Source organism: Dicentrarchus labrax, unplaced genomic scaffold (assembly GCF_905237075.1).
Source record: "Dicentrarchus labrax unplaced genomic scaffold, dlabrax2021, whole genome shotgun sequence".
Lineage (NCBI taxonomy): Eukaryota > Metazoa > Chordata > Actinopteri > Moronidae > Dicentrarchus > Dicentrarchus labrax.
Genome location: NW_026136713.1, coordinates 27,634,071 through 27,648,407, shown reverse-complemented (window position 1 = coordinate 27,648,407; position 14,337 = coordinate 27,634,071). Strand labels below are relative to the sequence as shown.

Genomic DNA, 14,337 nt, shown 5'->3' with positions numbered 1-14,337 from the left:
AACCAGCATTAACTGTTTCACCAGTTTGAGCTACAGTAGCTCGTCTGTTGGATCGGACCACACGGGCCAGCCTTCACTCCCCACGTACATCAATGAGCCTTGGCCCCCCCATGACCCTGTCGCTGTTTCACTGCTTTTTCTTCCTTGGAGCACTTTTGATAGATACTGACCTCTGAAGACCGGGAACACCCCACAAGAGCTGCAGGTTTGGAGATGCTCTGACCCAGTTGTCTAGCCATCACAATGTGGCCCTTGTTAAAGTCGCTCAAATCCTCACGCTGCCCATTTTTTAATAAAATATCTGAAAATAATGAAAAGTTACCATTATAACTTCCAACAGCTGAAGGTGGTGACTTCAAATTCCTTGATTTATCCAACCATCTCTAAAGTTTGTAAAATATTATACTATGATTTATTACCAACAACACAGCTTTTACTTTTAAATCTGTGACAGGAAGTTGTTTCCCATTGTGGGTGACTTGATGGAGTTTCAGAGCGTGAGGTCAGGGAGGTTGAGTGTTTAGTGTTAGAGGGGTTTCTGCAGGGAAGAGTTACTATGGCAGGAGTTCTGCACTTCATTCTGCTTTTATTTCTGCATTGCGGCTCATTTATCCTCATTTCAGCCGGACCTGAGGATGGCACGACTACTGTGGATTCAGATGCAGCTTTTACTACAACTGAGAGCCTTTTTTCTGCAGGGAGAACCAACGCCAGTGAGGTTCCCACCACAGGATTCACAGCCAGTTATAGTAAGTTAACAACTAAACCTCCCACAACCACCACAACTACTGAACGTCTGACTGGAGACACTGGTAAAACAGCAGAGAGAGCAGTGTCTGGAAAAGATGCTGAAGAAGAAAAAGAACAAGAAGGTCCTTTGGAATTAGGTGAGTGGATATTATTTTATATGTTGGAATTTTAATTCTGTTTGTTGATACTATTTCTGTGGAACTTTGCAGTGTATGTGTGGTATTCATTAATGAGGACACAGTGATCAAATGAGACTCTAAAACATACAATATTTTAAGGCCTTTATAGTTTTTAATGTGGTAATCATGCACTTTTTTTACAACCTGACTAACTGCGTGCTGCTTGTTTTACACGTCTCATTATTGAGAGTCGTGCTGTAAAGTTAACATTTAAAGTGTACAGCAATGTGTTACTATGCACACAAACACAACCTTCCATGAGAACAAACTATTTTTAGGAGTAAATGTGTTGTTGAGTTTTTATCCTTAAATAATAGATTCAATAACTCTGCAAACTCAGGGCTGGTACAGTTCTGGGAATAAGAAAGATCCCCAGTATGTCAGAGGTTCCACAGGTCCATGACTCATTGATTAAGAAGTTTCATAATGCCTCTGGATTTAAATAACAAGTCAAAGAATCTTCTAGGGTCCCTCAAAGCGTAAAGAGAGCTCTGTTTGGTCTTTGCATATGTGCGGTCAGAGAGTCAGTGTCCGAGGGTTGGGGGAGGATGTTCTACATTCTAGCCTGTGTGCAGTGAGACATTTTAGCTGTGTGTTTTCTACTGATGAAAACCAGATGGGCTGTGTGATGCTTCAGACCCAAAAAATGAAGAACAGGACCCCTCACACTCCAAAAATCCTCACATTCACTGAAGCTGTGGCTGCAACTAAATGGTACTATAATGTAAATATATGTACACATCTACAGCCACAAACTCCAGCTCACCAGACAGCAGCATTCACATTGACCCAGTCTCAGGTTGGAGAGCTGGTCCGTGCTGCTTGCTGTGGTGGTAAATGAAGCTGAAACCTTCCAACCAATGTTAGAGGAGTAGTTCTACAGTTCGGAGAGTTAGATAAGAAGATTGATACCCCTGTCGTCTAAGCTCTGCTAACTTCTGTTAGCTTAGCTTAGCATAAAGAATGGAAACTCCAAAGCTAACCTGGCTCTGTCCAAATGTCAAATGCACATCTAAAGCTCACTAATAACATGTTGTTATGCTCAAAAATACAGAAATGGAAGCGTAAAAAAAAAAATGTTGACAAAAGTTTTACGGGGGATCGTGTGCCGTACTGTTTTTCGGCCGGGCGCAGTGACTTAGTTAGCATTAGCTCTAGTAGCATTGGAAGCAGGGGCTCTGTTCATACCTATGAACCTCTGCCGACTGAGCCGCTAACTTCCAGTTCAGCTCTCCGCTAACTTGAATGGAGATAAAATGATTTTATACAGATTTTATTGATGTATCAAATTTTGATAGTAACCCAGAGGTTGTGAAGCTTCAAAAACATAACTGGTTGGTTCTAGTAGGCAAATTTTGGACAGAGTCAGGCTAACTGTTTCCCCCTGCCTCGAGTCTTTGTGTTAGCTAACCAGCTGCTAGCTAAATTTACAGACCGATATGAGAGTAGTATCAGTAATGTCATTTAACTCTCGGCATGAAAGTAAATAGGTGTATTTTCCCAAAAGTGTTATGTAAAATGTTTGCTCCTGGTGTTCTGTATACAGGACAAAGTCTGAAGTGTTGTTCTACGAGGTAGCCTGTTTCCTACTGTGCATTAAATGGCTTCCATTTTTGTAGAACGGAGGTCCACAAGGAGCATTAAAGTAGCAAAGAAGCCCAAAACAATCCAGAAGAAACCAAAACTCATCACCAAGAAGCCAAAGGTTGTTACGAAAGCCAAACCTCAGGTGAAAAAAAGTGCGAGCCCGCCGGTGGCCACGGAGAAAGTCCCACGTATGTATGGGGATCGACCCTGATGTATACAGTATGTCAGTCAGACAAGGGTCAGAAGTTAGTGGCAGATAGTTTTAAGTGCTTTCGCCAGCCGTGGGGACAATTAACGTGGTTTCAAGTGATTTTTTGCCCCATTGAGACTTTCACCGACTTCTAAAGGTGCAATGGGGAAGTTGAAGCTCACTGGGACACACTGAATTGTCAGCTGAGGCAAACCCACCCAGGAAAGCATCAAACAAACCATAAAACTATTTGCTGATTTAACACAAATTCAGACCCAGATCTGACTCATGTGGGTCCCATGCTAAGTTAGTGCATACTGTATACTAAACTTGTATATTAGAAAGAAATTCATTCTATCTGCTGCTTCAAATCACAATCTGCACAAGTATTTTAAAGTGAAAACTGACGACAAACAAATATCTGAAAAGCTGTCTGAAGACTGGGAGCTGCTTCACCTCTCTCTGCACCAACATAGTGAAAATATTGGTGTCAGAATCATACCAGGTGATATCTTTACTCACTTAATCTGTAGCCTGCCTTGTATTGTGTAATAGATATCTTTATGATTTCAGAGAAATTTCTACTATTTTGTGAAAATGTACTTTTTTTTTTGTTGGTTGACAGTAAAATTGGCTTCTTCCCGGAACATCATTAAATTGACTGCATCCCTTGCAGTACGCCGAATGTGCGACCTCATTACACACTCCTCATTACTGTGTTCCCAAAGTTAAGAACGTCCATGCTCTACACTGGATGTATGTTTTAAAATCCAGCAGATTTCATTGATTCTTTTAGACCTTTCATGTTTTGTTGCTAAAGCGCAAAGTAGCCTAATGTGTTCATTATATGCCAAAAATGGTTTACTGTTTTACTGCTGTAAACTAATCCCACACAGATAGAATAGCTGCCAGTCTTCTTGATATGCTATCGAAAGGTGATCTCTATCTTTATTCACTGGCCTCTGCAGACATTGTAAATGCTGTCCTCTTCCTTTCTTTGATTACCTTTTTGTCGACCCGTCTTTTCTCTTGCTGCACTTAAAAGCTAGTCTCTCTCTTTCTAAAACTTTCTCTCTCTCTCTCTCTCTCACACACACACACACGCACGCACGCACACACACGCACACACACACACACACACACACACACACACACACACACACACACACACACACATACACACACACACACACACACACACACAAACTTTATCGACTATGCTTACAAGCTTTATAACCCTGACCCTGAAACCAAATCCTGGTCCTGGAATTGATTATTAACAGTGTGGGGATACATTATTGAGCCCACAATTACTGTAAAAGAATCACACACTGGTGTAGTTTGTAGCCTATTAGTGTAGTTTGAGTTTTCTATGAGTCTGTACAGTCTGTTTGGTTTCCACATCTCTGGTTCCGCCTCCAGAGATCTGAAATTGGTCTACCAGCTGCTTTATGCCCTTTTAAATGTGTCTGTATGTTCACACATCTCTCCCGTTTCACAAATTTGTGTATACAAGTGTATGCACACATATTTGTGTGCGTGTGCTGGACCGGGAATTGAGTCGTCTGAGGAAGTGTGTGTGTATACAGAGCGTCTGTATATAGAATGTGTGTATGTACAGTGGAGAGATTAGCTCGGGGAGGTTGGCTAGAAATGAATGCTTAGTAAGCAACTTGTCATGTCATGTCAAATCAGAGCTGGTGCTCATTAAAATCCGCTCAGGCCTGTCAGACACTGCTGGAGTTAGATTAACTGTGAGTGATAGGCCGGAAAAGTTGGGAAAGTTAGTATAAGTGTGAGTGTAGAAACTTATTATATTACCTCTTCCTGCTTCATTAAGTGAAGAGAATCTGAATTTCTGTGAAAAATACTCCATCGGTTGGACATGGTTTGCTAAAAGCATCATTTTGTGAAAAAAGGACAGCTAAATTGGACTATTGGATGTGATGAATTGTCACAGCACAACCATCCTGTGAGCATGAAAGGAAGAAAAAGCTTTTAATGTCACAGTAGTACAAGAGTTGCAGCTCACTGTTGCAGCTACAAGCCACTTGGACGGCGATGAGCTTGTTGGTTTAAGATGCTTCAGGTTACAGCTTGATACAAAAGCTGAAACAAGTTGCGCGTTTGTAAGAGATGCACTGTTCTCGGTAGGATTTTTAAGATGTTTACTTCCTGATCCAAGGAGATTGTTTTAAGTCACATTTATTTTATTGTTAGGATATCTGAAGAATCCAATTTCAGTATACAGTGGGTACGGAAAGTATTCAGACCCCTTTAAAATTTTCACTCTTTGTTGTCTTATATAGACAGGTGTGTGCCTTTCCTAATCAAGTCCAATCAGTTTAATTAAACACAGCTGGACTCCAATGAAGGAGCAGGACCATCTCAAGGAGGATCAGAAGAAATGGACAGCATGTGAGTTAAATATGAGTGTCACAGCAAAGGGTCTGAATACTTATGACCATGTGATATTTCAGTTTTTCTTTTTTAATACATTTGCAAAAATTTCTACATTTCTGTTTTTTTTCTGTCAAGATGGGGTGCTGAGTGTACATTAATGAGAAATAAAATGAACTTTTTTGATTTTAGCAAATGGCTGCAATGAAACAAAGTGAAAAATTTAAAGGGGTCTGAATATTTTCCGTACCCACTGTATATAGTGGGAAGTTTAGCATGAAACAAGTGACTTGTTTTTGCAGACAGTGGCTGCGTGTGCCCATTTCAAAAAAGTCCCTACAGGTGCCAACAGGTGGTTGTTACAGCAACATGAGCCACATTAATTAGTTATCATGGGTTTGACTCACTAGATTGGGGAAGAGTGAGTACACCATTACCTTAATCTGTATCTGTACCTGTTCAACCAACTAAATTATCTGTATTATTATCTGTACTTAAACTGATCAAAAACTATGATATTTATTATTAAACCATTTACAGAACCGCCTCAGAATGTTGCTTTAGAGAAATATTTTTGATTACAAGAGTAAGAGAACTATTTACAGAAGTTTTTATTTAGCAAAAGTTGGTATATTACACACATTTTACTTTGATGAATATTGGAATAGGGATTTGAATAGTGTTCATAAAGCCAGAGGGTCAAGTTGAGGAAGCCAGGGAGATGAGACTGAGGATTGGGGGTTGTTTCTTTGATGAGGCATCTTGGGGTTCCATCTTCCCCTTGTAGTTCCTCTAAAGGGAAGAAAGAAGGCAAAAGGAAGTGGTAAAGGGTTTTGAGGGAGTTAATGTGAGAACTGCAAAGAGGAGAGACAGTGATATAGCAAACTGCTGCAGGTTTGAGTATGAGCCATGGTCTTTGTTCTTTATAAAAACTTTATTAAGAGGAAAAGACAAAGTCCTCAGTCAACAGTAGGGAGACTGAATAATCCTCTTCTCTGCACAAAACCACAGTTTTCTTTCAGGACCTCCAAGAGCTGAGAGGTTTTGCCCTCATGATTTATTTTCTTTCACTGTGTAATTTATTTACCCAGATAATCAGCTGGGTTGTGGACAGCCTTAATGTACAATAAATAGATTTTTCTCTAATGGGCATCATTGTCAGTTTGCCAAGTGTCTCTGGCTCAGCTTCAGCAGTTTCAGAAGTTTGTGGTTTGGCAGGAATCCACCGGTCAACAGCAACAAAGACACATTATTTTTATAGAGCTGAGCAACACGAGCAGCCAAGCAGAGATCCAGCTGGACTTCAAGGCAAAATGGGGGAAAGGGTCCTCAAAAGAAATGCCACCTACATTAAGCATTCATGTATTCTGCTTCTATACCTCCGCCTGAGACTTTTTAGCAGCCAGTAAAGCTTCCTGGCAGCAAGAGGCAGTTTGAACCGAACTGAACCCTCCAGACAATGTGAGTCTGTCTGGGGCAGGACAGGTTGAAAGAAGTGTCCCCCTCTGCAAGAGAGGTGTGCTTTCTCTGTTTCCTGCTCTTATTTTCACTTCTCTTTCAATTTTCCTCTTTAGCTCGATTTGTAAGACACTGACTCTCTAAGTATTTTACTTTAACGTGCTGCTCTTATTATGTTTCTATGCTCATGTATTCAGCTTTTTTCTGTAATATGTCCCCTGCCATTCGTCACATTGATAAAATGTGACAAATCTCTTTTAGAGCTGCAACAATTAATCGATTAATCGTTTAGTTGTCAACTATTAAATTAATTGCCAACTATTTTGAAAATCGATTAATCATTTTGAGTAATTTTTTAAGCAATAATATCCAAATTCTCTTTCTTTCTGACAAAACTAGACACACTAAATATTTTTCCCAATTTTATGGACCAAACAACTAATTGATTAATCGAACACTGATCAGCAGATTAATCGATAACTAAAATAATTGTCTGTTGCAGACCTGTTATATAATTCAAGCACATTATATAACATTAAAATATCTAAAGACAAGTTTTTTATCCTTTCCTACCTTTTGAGTAATTTGATTTGTACTCACATGCTTTTGAGAACTGATCTTGTGATCTCTCAGCTAAGTGTGTGCATGTGTTATTATAATATTATATACATTAATTTGTAATATTATATGTGTACATGTGAGCGTATGTGATTATATTACTGCATTGCATGTAGTGTGCAAACCTGCATGCACTGTAACTACTGTATAGCTACTGAGGAGCACAGTGGGTTGAGATGCTGGTTGAGTTTTTCTCACAGTGTGAGCTGGAATTTGAAAGTTTACTTAACAATAAAAACAGTATCATGCAGTATCACAGGCAAGAATATCTTTTCAGAGGTGCAAAACCTTTTAGCATATTCAGAACCAGGAACCAAACACTGCACTACAGTTGATGCAAATCTGATACAAAATGATTACTTAACAAATTTCACAAATTTCATGCTCAAACTGATTTTTGAGCACTGTGTGCAAAATCTAAACTAGGCTTTTACCTCTGGAACACTGGCTTCTTCTTACGTCGCTACTCTGCTCTCTACTATCATAGTGTAATCATATTAAAATGGTGAATTAATCCCCGTTGACTGTGTCAGAATGTCCTCCACTGGGTCTGGAGTCACTGAAGGTCAAAGACAATCAGCTGAGAGCATCGTCCTTTAAGCGCAAGGGCCTGGGCCCTCACCGTGGCAGGCTCAACATCCAGGTAACAACTAACCGCAAACCAAATATATAATCTATTACGTGCTACAGACAGAGCAACAGTATCAGTGTGTCTTTTTGCGTTTCCTGTGTGTGTTGCAGTCTGGGATAGAGGACGGCGATATCTACGATGGAGCCTGGTGTGCTCAGTACAGAGACAAGAAGCAGTGGCTGGAGGTCGACGCCCGGCAGCTGACTCGCTTCACTGGTGTCATCCTGCAGGGTCGCAACTCCATCTGGAGGTCAGTACTGATAGTTTAAGACATATATACAAATACTATGCTTGGAACAATAATAAGGGTAGAATAGGTATAATTTCCACATTCAAACCATAAAAAAAACCATCTACTCCTTTTACCTCATTAATATTTAAATTTTAAAGTTTTCCTGCTGGACACAAGATGTCTCCTCCTTCACTGTAAAGTCCATTCTCAGTGGATGTGCACTGGTGGCTTCAAGTTTCTACATCACACTGTACAAGTTGCATACTGGACTAGGACTGACTTCCTAACTATTTGTGATGTCACAAATCCTGCTGGTAGGCCCCGCCCCTTAAAATCAGGTTTTCAATGAGCACAGAGAAACTTTCCACTTTCAGCAGATGAATGTGAAAACATCCTTCTAGTGTATTTCTCACTCCACTTATTTAAAGTGAAATTCTTTTAATGGTAAAATACTCACATAAAGAAATGGCTTGAAATACTCTACTGCTGTTCATCTGACATAGATATAATAACAATTAAAATACATACATAATCTTTTTTCTCTAATGGGGGCTTCTTGACTCAAAGTCTGTTGCAGGTTCTTCATATGATATGATAGGTACTATAGAACTACATGTGTCTTGTTCCCACACAGTTGGGACGTGGTGCACACCTACAAGGTGCAGTTCAGTAACGACTCACTGGTCTGGAAGCCGTGTATGAACGGGACTGAAGAGGCAGTAAGTGAACACATCGTTCTTCTTTTCCAGCCTTCACAATGAACTCTTATCGCTCTGTACTTTTGTGCACGTGTCCTGCCTTCACATTTCACTTCCCCAGCTGCTCTGGTATACAAACCATTGTCATCCTGGTCCCTCATCTCAAGGTTTTTGTTATGACCAGTGTGTGAATTACACTGAAATGACTTTCCTGTTTACATATTCTTATAAAAAAAAGATTGTAACTGGCAAGTTCACAAAAAGTGCCCTGCCCCCAGCAGCTTTGGCAGCAACAACAGGTAGTCTAGGTAGTACTAATTTACTACCTACTACCTCACATACATATAATTTACTACTTTACTTTAGCTCATTGCTATTCAGGGTAAAAGCCAGTAATGATCAGGGAGGGTAATTTACAAATGTAATCTGATGAAATGACTAATTACCCATCTAATGTAGTAAGTAATCTAATCCAAGTTTCAAAATATTAAAGTAACACAATTTATTTGGATTACCTCAATACTAAATGTGCAAAAACGACTAGAAAAGAAATACCAATACAATGACGTTTACCTAAGTGTATTCTATCAGACAACAGAACAATCTTAGAAAAGAAAATGGAAACCAAAATTATTAGCATCAAAAATGTGTCCTCAGTGTGTTTCTACAGAAAAACTTCAGATTCAGGCAGTAGCCTGTAGACCATTTTTACAGCTGGAAGGCAGAGCTTGCACTGTACTGTTATGTGGTTCCCCTTTTCTGCTTTAAAGACAAAATAATATACATTCAGTGAGTGCCATGATGATGAATTGTTAACTGGAAGATTAGCTGTGGTTTCATTCGAAACCAGAGTGATGTTGCGAGGCTTATGAAGAATATGTATAATAATAATAATAAGTAGTACGTATGTTGTTTTAAATTTGTAATCCTGCTAATAATCCATTTTTATTAAATATAACTGTAATCTTTTTACACCCTTCTATTTCACCAGTAATGGATTACAGTTACTTTTTTATATCCTGATTACATAACTACATGTAATCTGTTACCCCCACGTCAGATCCTGATTATTATTGGTTTGATAGAACAGATATGTGCTGTTCTTCTTAAGTATAGTATGCGATCAGTTTCCTCCAGATGTGCTGAGTGTCAATATAAACACTGTAACTTCATGTGAATACCAGTTTATTAAAGACAGTAGGTTGGATACACATATAAAGACAAAGACAAAACTTATTAGAAGGGACATGTTCATTGCTGATTTAAAGAACTCTTTAAGGATGACAGAAGACAACAGTCCACTGTGTCTCCGTTCTCCTCCTCTCTCTAAAAGACAAATGACAGACAGTGGGAGATAATAGTTAATAATCAAATTCAGCAACAACACAAGAATGATTTCACTGTAAGAACTATGAGAATAACATAGAATAAATGTACACCTTTCTCTTTTTTTAGGAGAGGGCTGAGAGTGCATGCTGTTTCGTCTCCTCCCTGTAAAAGACAAATGGAAGACAAAATCCAATAAAGAACTACTGATCAATATAACAACTGTGATAACTTAATAATATTAATAATAATAATAACAAATGTATATTTACCTTTGGAAAGGGGACGGTTCACAGTGCATGTTGTCTCCTTTTCTGGTCTCTGGTCTGGTCTTAACTTTTGTCTTCCTCGCGTCCTCTCCTTTCTCTAAAACACAAAGACAATTAATAAACAACACAAAAAGCATTTCACTGTATATGAATACTGACAATAACTTATATGTAAATAAATATATATTAATATAAAAAATGTCTCTGTTCATAGAAGACGGGGCATGTTGTCCTCTCGTCTCGGCTCCTGATCTCTCTTCATTTCACAGTCCTTCACAAACAGCTCAGTGTTTATCACTCTGTCCACAGCTGGCTGCTCCAGTTAGCTGGCAGGTGCAGGTGGAGTTTATCTCATCAGGCTGTTTCTGTCCTCTCCCTCTCCTTCTGCCAGTCTGTTCTTCCTGCTCGTCGTGCCTGTGGATCAGTAGTGTTGCAGCTCAGACTCTGTCCCTGCAGCTGTCATGTTCCCTGTTGTGATCCTCTATCCTCGCTCATGCTGATATTTAGATGTTCCGAATCATCCTGTCTGGAAATGTGACATCTGACTTCCTTTAATTTTCTGTAGTAGAAGTAAAGTACAGTGCAAGATGCACCCAAAGCACTGCGCTGTGTGCTGCATCCATGGTGAACAAACTATATACAATGTACAATATCTAGCCCTCAGACAACTATATCTTTCATATGGTGCAGCATGTGGGCCCCGGTGCAAGACGCTACCAGGGGCCTCAGCGGCCCTGAGGAGCAGACTAAAGGTTCATCATGCCACCCTGCCAGCATGAGCATAAAGAGACCATCACACTCTCAGGCGTTTGTTTGCTGCAGACAGACTGCTGTTGTGCTTCTCCTCCTCTCTGCCCTTCCTCTTCCTCTTCTTCCTCGGAGTCCTTGCACACTCTGTAGACTCTCTGGTAAACTGACAGAGGACCAACATGAGGACGTGTCCATCTGCTCTGTAATCGCTCACTTTTGTGAGCTCTGTGCTTTCAGAGTGGTACACAGGGGAGATGACCCTGGTCACACTCCCGCCGTCAACCTCCACGTGTCGGACACGGTTTCTACGGTCCCCCCTCAGGGCTCCCAGCTCCGTCTTCTCAGGGAGAACTGGAGTCAGTATGGTTTGAGGAGCGGAACTGGAGTCTGGAGTGGGCACCATCATGCCCGATGGTCCTTCCATTAGAGGAGACGGCGTGGTGTTCTCTCTCTGCTCCTGCTCCACGTGGACGAAGGGTGTGTCCGTCTGACGTGTGCGGAAGGATCCCTTGAACGGAATCAGAGGGAAGTCTTTGGAGCCTGTGATGAGGTTGTGGTACAGGCTCAGGATGGAGTCCCTCATGGAGTCCATGTTTGTGCCACTAAGTGGACGGTTCCTCAGGTTGGTCACTATCAGCTCGGACTCTGTCCCAGCAGCCGTCATGTTCCCTGTTGTGATCCTTTTTCCTTGCTCACGCTGGAATGTAGATGTTCCAAATCATCCTGCGTGGCCACGTGACATCTGATTTCCTTTAATCTTCTGTCCCCGGGGCTCCCTTTACTTTCACCATGTCAGACACACAGGCAGCTCCAAGAAGTAAAGAAAGGTGCAAACGCACCAGTGCAAGATGCACCCAAAGCACTGCACTGTGTGCTGCATCCATGGTGAACAAACTATATACAATGTACAATATCTAGCCCTCAGACAACTATATCTTTCATATGGTGCAGCATGTGGCCCCCGGTGCAAGATGCTACCAGGGGCCTCAGCGGCCCTGAGGAGTAGACTAAAGGTTCATCATGCCACCCTGCCAGCATGAGGATAAAGAGACCATCACACTCTCAGGCGTTTGTTTGCTGGAGACAGACTGCTGTTGTGCTTCTCCTCCTCTCTGCCCTTCCTCTTCCTCTTCTTCCTCGGAGTCCTTGCACACTCTGTAGACTCTTTGGTAAACTGACAGAGGACCGACATGAGGACGTGTCCATCAGCTCTGTAGTCGCTCACTCTCCAGCGGTTTGTGAGCTCTGTGCTTTCAGAGTGGTACACAGGGGAGATGACCCTGGTCACACTCCGGCCGTCAACCTCCACGTGTCGAACATGGTTTCTACGGTCCCCCCTCAGGGCTCCCAGCTCCGTCTTCTCAGGGAGAACTGGAGTCAGTATGGTTTGAGGAGCGGAACTGGAGTCTGGAGTGGGCACCATCATGCCCGATGGTCCTTCCATTAGAGGAGACGGCGTGGTGTTCTCTCTCTGCTCCTGCTCCACGTGGACGAAGGGTGTGTCCGTCTGACGCGTGCGGAAGGATCCCTTGAACGGAATCAGAGGGAAGTCTTTGGAGCCTGTGATGAGGTTGTGGTACAGGCTCAGGATGGAGTCCCTCATGGAGTCCATGTTTGTGCCAGTAAGTGGACGGTTCCTCAGGTTGGTCACTATCAGCTGGAGGACCCGTCCTGGCCGAGGCAGAGCAGCTGAATGGACAATCAAGAAAAGGAGAACATTAGTCACATGAGTCAGGATAACATGACTGGACTCATTAAAGCCCAGATGACCAAGTCAGAAGAGCTGCACATTGATGACTTTAAAGCACTGTTCATATCATTATTCACAGGAAGACTCACAGTCGGACTTTTATTGTGAAAAACCTTAGGTTTATTCACATTGTTCAATAATGTGAAGACTTTAAGACACCACATTAGGGCTGCACAAGTAATCTAAATATTATCCAAATCATAATATGGCCAAGTCCATGAAAACTGCAGAAGCTGCAATTTTTTGACAAATGTGTGAAAGACAGCATCATGATGAATGAGGATTTTAAAAACAACATGTTTTTGGTACAGACCCCCAAAATTTCACATCATCATGATTTTAATCATTTTTACAACCGTGAGAGTGAAGATTTACGAACACTTAGATCCATACAATAAAGCACATAGTATATGTATATATAATCTTATTTAACAGAGAAAATGTGATTTGTGTCACAAAAGTTATAATTCTCAATCGCAATATCTGTTAAAATAATGGAAATATAATGTTTTTATATCGCTTAGCCCTACACAACTTTAAACGGCTTGGAATCCAATGCAACTTTTGAACATTTTTGTTAACATTCAAAAAGTTCTGAAGTTGTGCTGTTTGATTTTGACTCTTGGTACAAGAGACATGTGACTGAAATAGTGTTTAATGATCCTTCAGTCTGCCTCTCTTATAATAACATGTAAAGTGTTTGATTTCTATCATTTAAAATAAGATGAAGAGATAAAAACTTGCAGTGAGGCTAAATAACTGATTTATTGGCTGCATTTCATTAAGCAGCTAAGCAGTTTTAAAAGCACAATATGGGCACACTGTGGCAGTAATAAGGGAACTGAAGGTCTCATTTATTACATTCACACTCAAAACTAAACTGTCCCATTACTGAAGCAACAGTGTGTTTAAGTCTGTCCCGTATTAACTGTGAGTACAGCCCTGTCAGTCTCCCACATACAAACAGCCTGACCACACTGACGTCACACGGCCTTCTCGGGCTCGTTCCAATATCTGACGTCGTCTCCATGGCGCGTGCAACATACACAACTTTGAGCGTTTTTTAAAAAATGGCCCGGTCGCCATCTTTGTCCTATACGGTCAGTGTTAAACCCGACGACCCTGCGGCCCCTAAAAAAATATTTGTTCTCATTTTTATAAAATTAATAATCTGACTTTTTTCACCTGCCTCGTGCTCTCTCAATAAAATCTATCATCTATAATAATTTTACACCAAGATAACGAGTTTAATACAGGTGGGACATTTTACTGCCCTTCTGGGGAATACTGTCAACCAACAACATGGAATAACTAATATGTGTTGTTGTTATTGTATTTATTGATGTAAGTTAGTTAATGATCTTATATGAGTCTCTGTAGAGGAATGACACGGAGCTAACAATGTCTGACTGAGTGTTACCATAGCGCTCATCCAGCAAACGGAGGATGCCTATAGTCAGCAGGTATTTCTCACGCCTCAAACCAGAGGGGGCCATTGC

General features: G+C 41.0%; 1 protein-coding gene across 2 annotated transcripts in view; it reads left to right on the top strand.

Annotated features, from left to right (window-relative positions):
* Positions 1 to 494: 494 nt before the first annotated feature.
* LOC127373998 (probable carboxypeptidase X1) overlaps positions 495 to 14,337 on the top strand; it is a 30,720-nt gene continuing 16,877 nt past the window's right edge. Inside the window, exons 1-5 of one of the 2 annotated variants that reach the window (XM_051418895.1) lie at positions 495 to 887; positions 2,549 to 2,704; positions 7,716 to 7,825; positions 7,924 to 8,063; positions 8,680 to 8,764. In XM_051418895.1, the coding sequence (XP_051274855.1) occupies positions 557 to 887; positions 2,549 to 2,704; positions 7,716 to 7,825; positions 7,924 to 8,063; positions 8,680 to 8,764 (822 nt within the window). In that variant the 5' untranslated portion in view covers positions 495 to 556. The remainder of the gene's footprint in view (positions 888 to 2,548; positions 2,705 to 7,715; positions 7,826 to 7,923; positions 8,064 to 8,679; positions 8,765 to 14,337) is intronic. The other variant, XM_051418896.1, reaches the window with a different exon arrangement.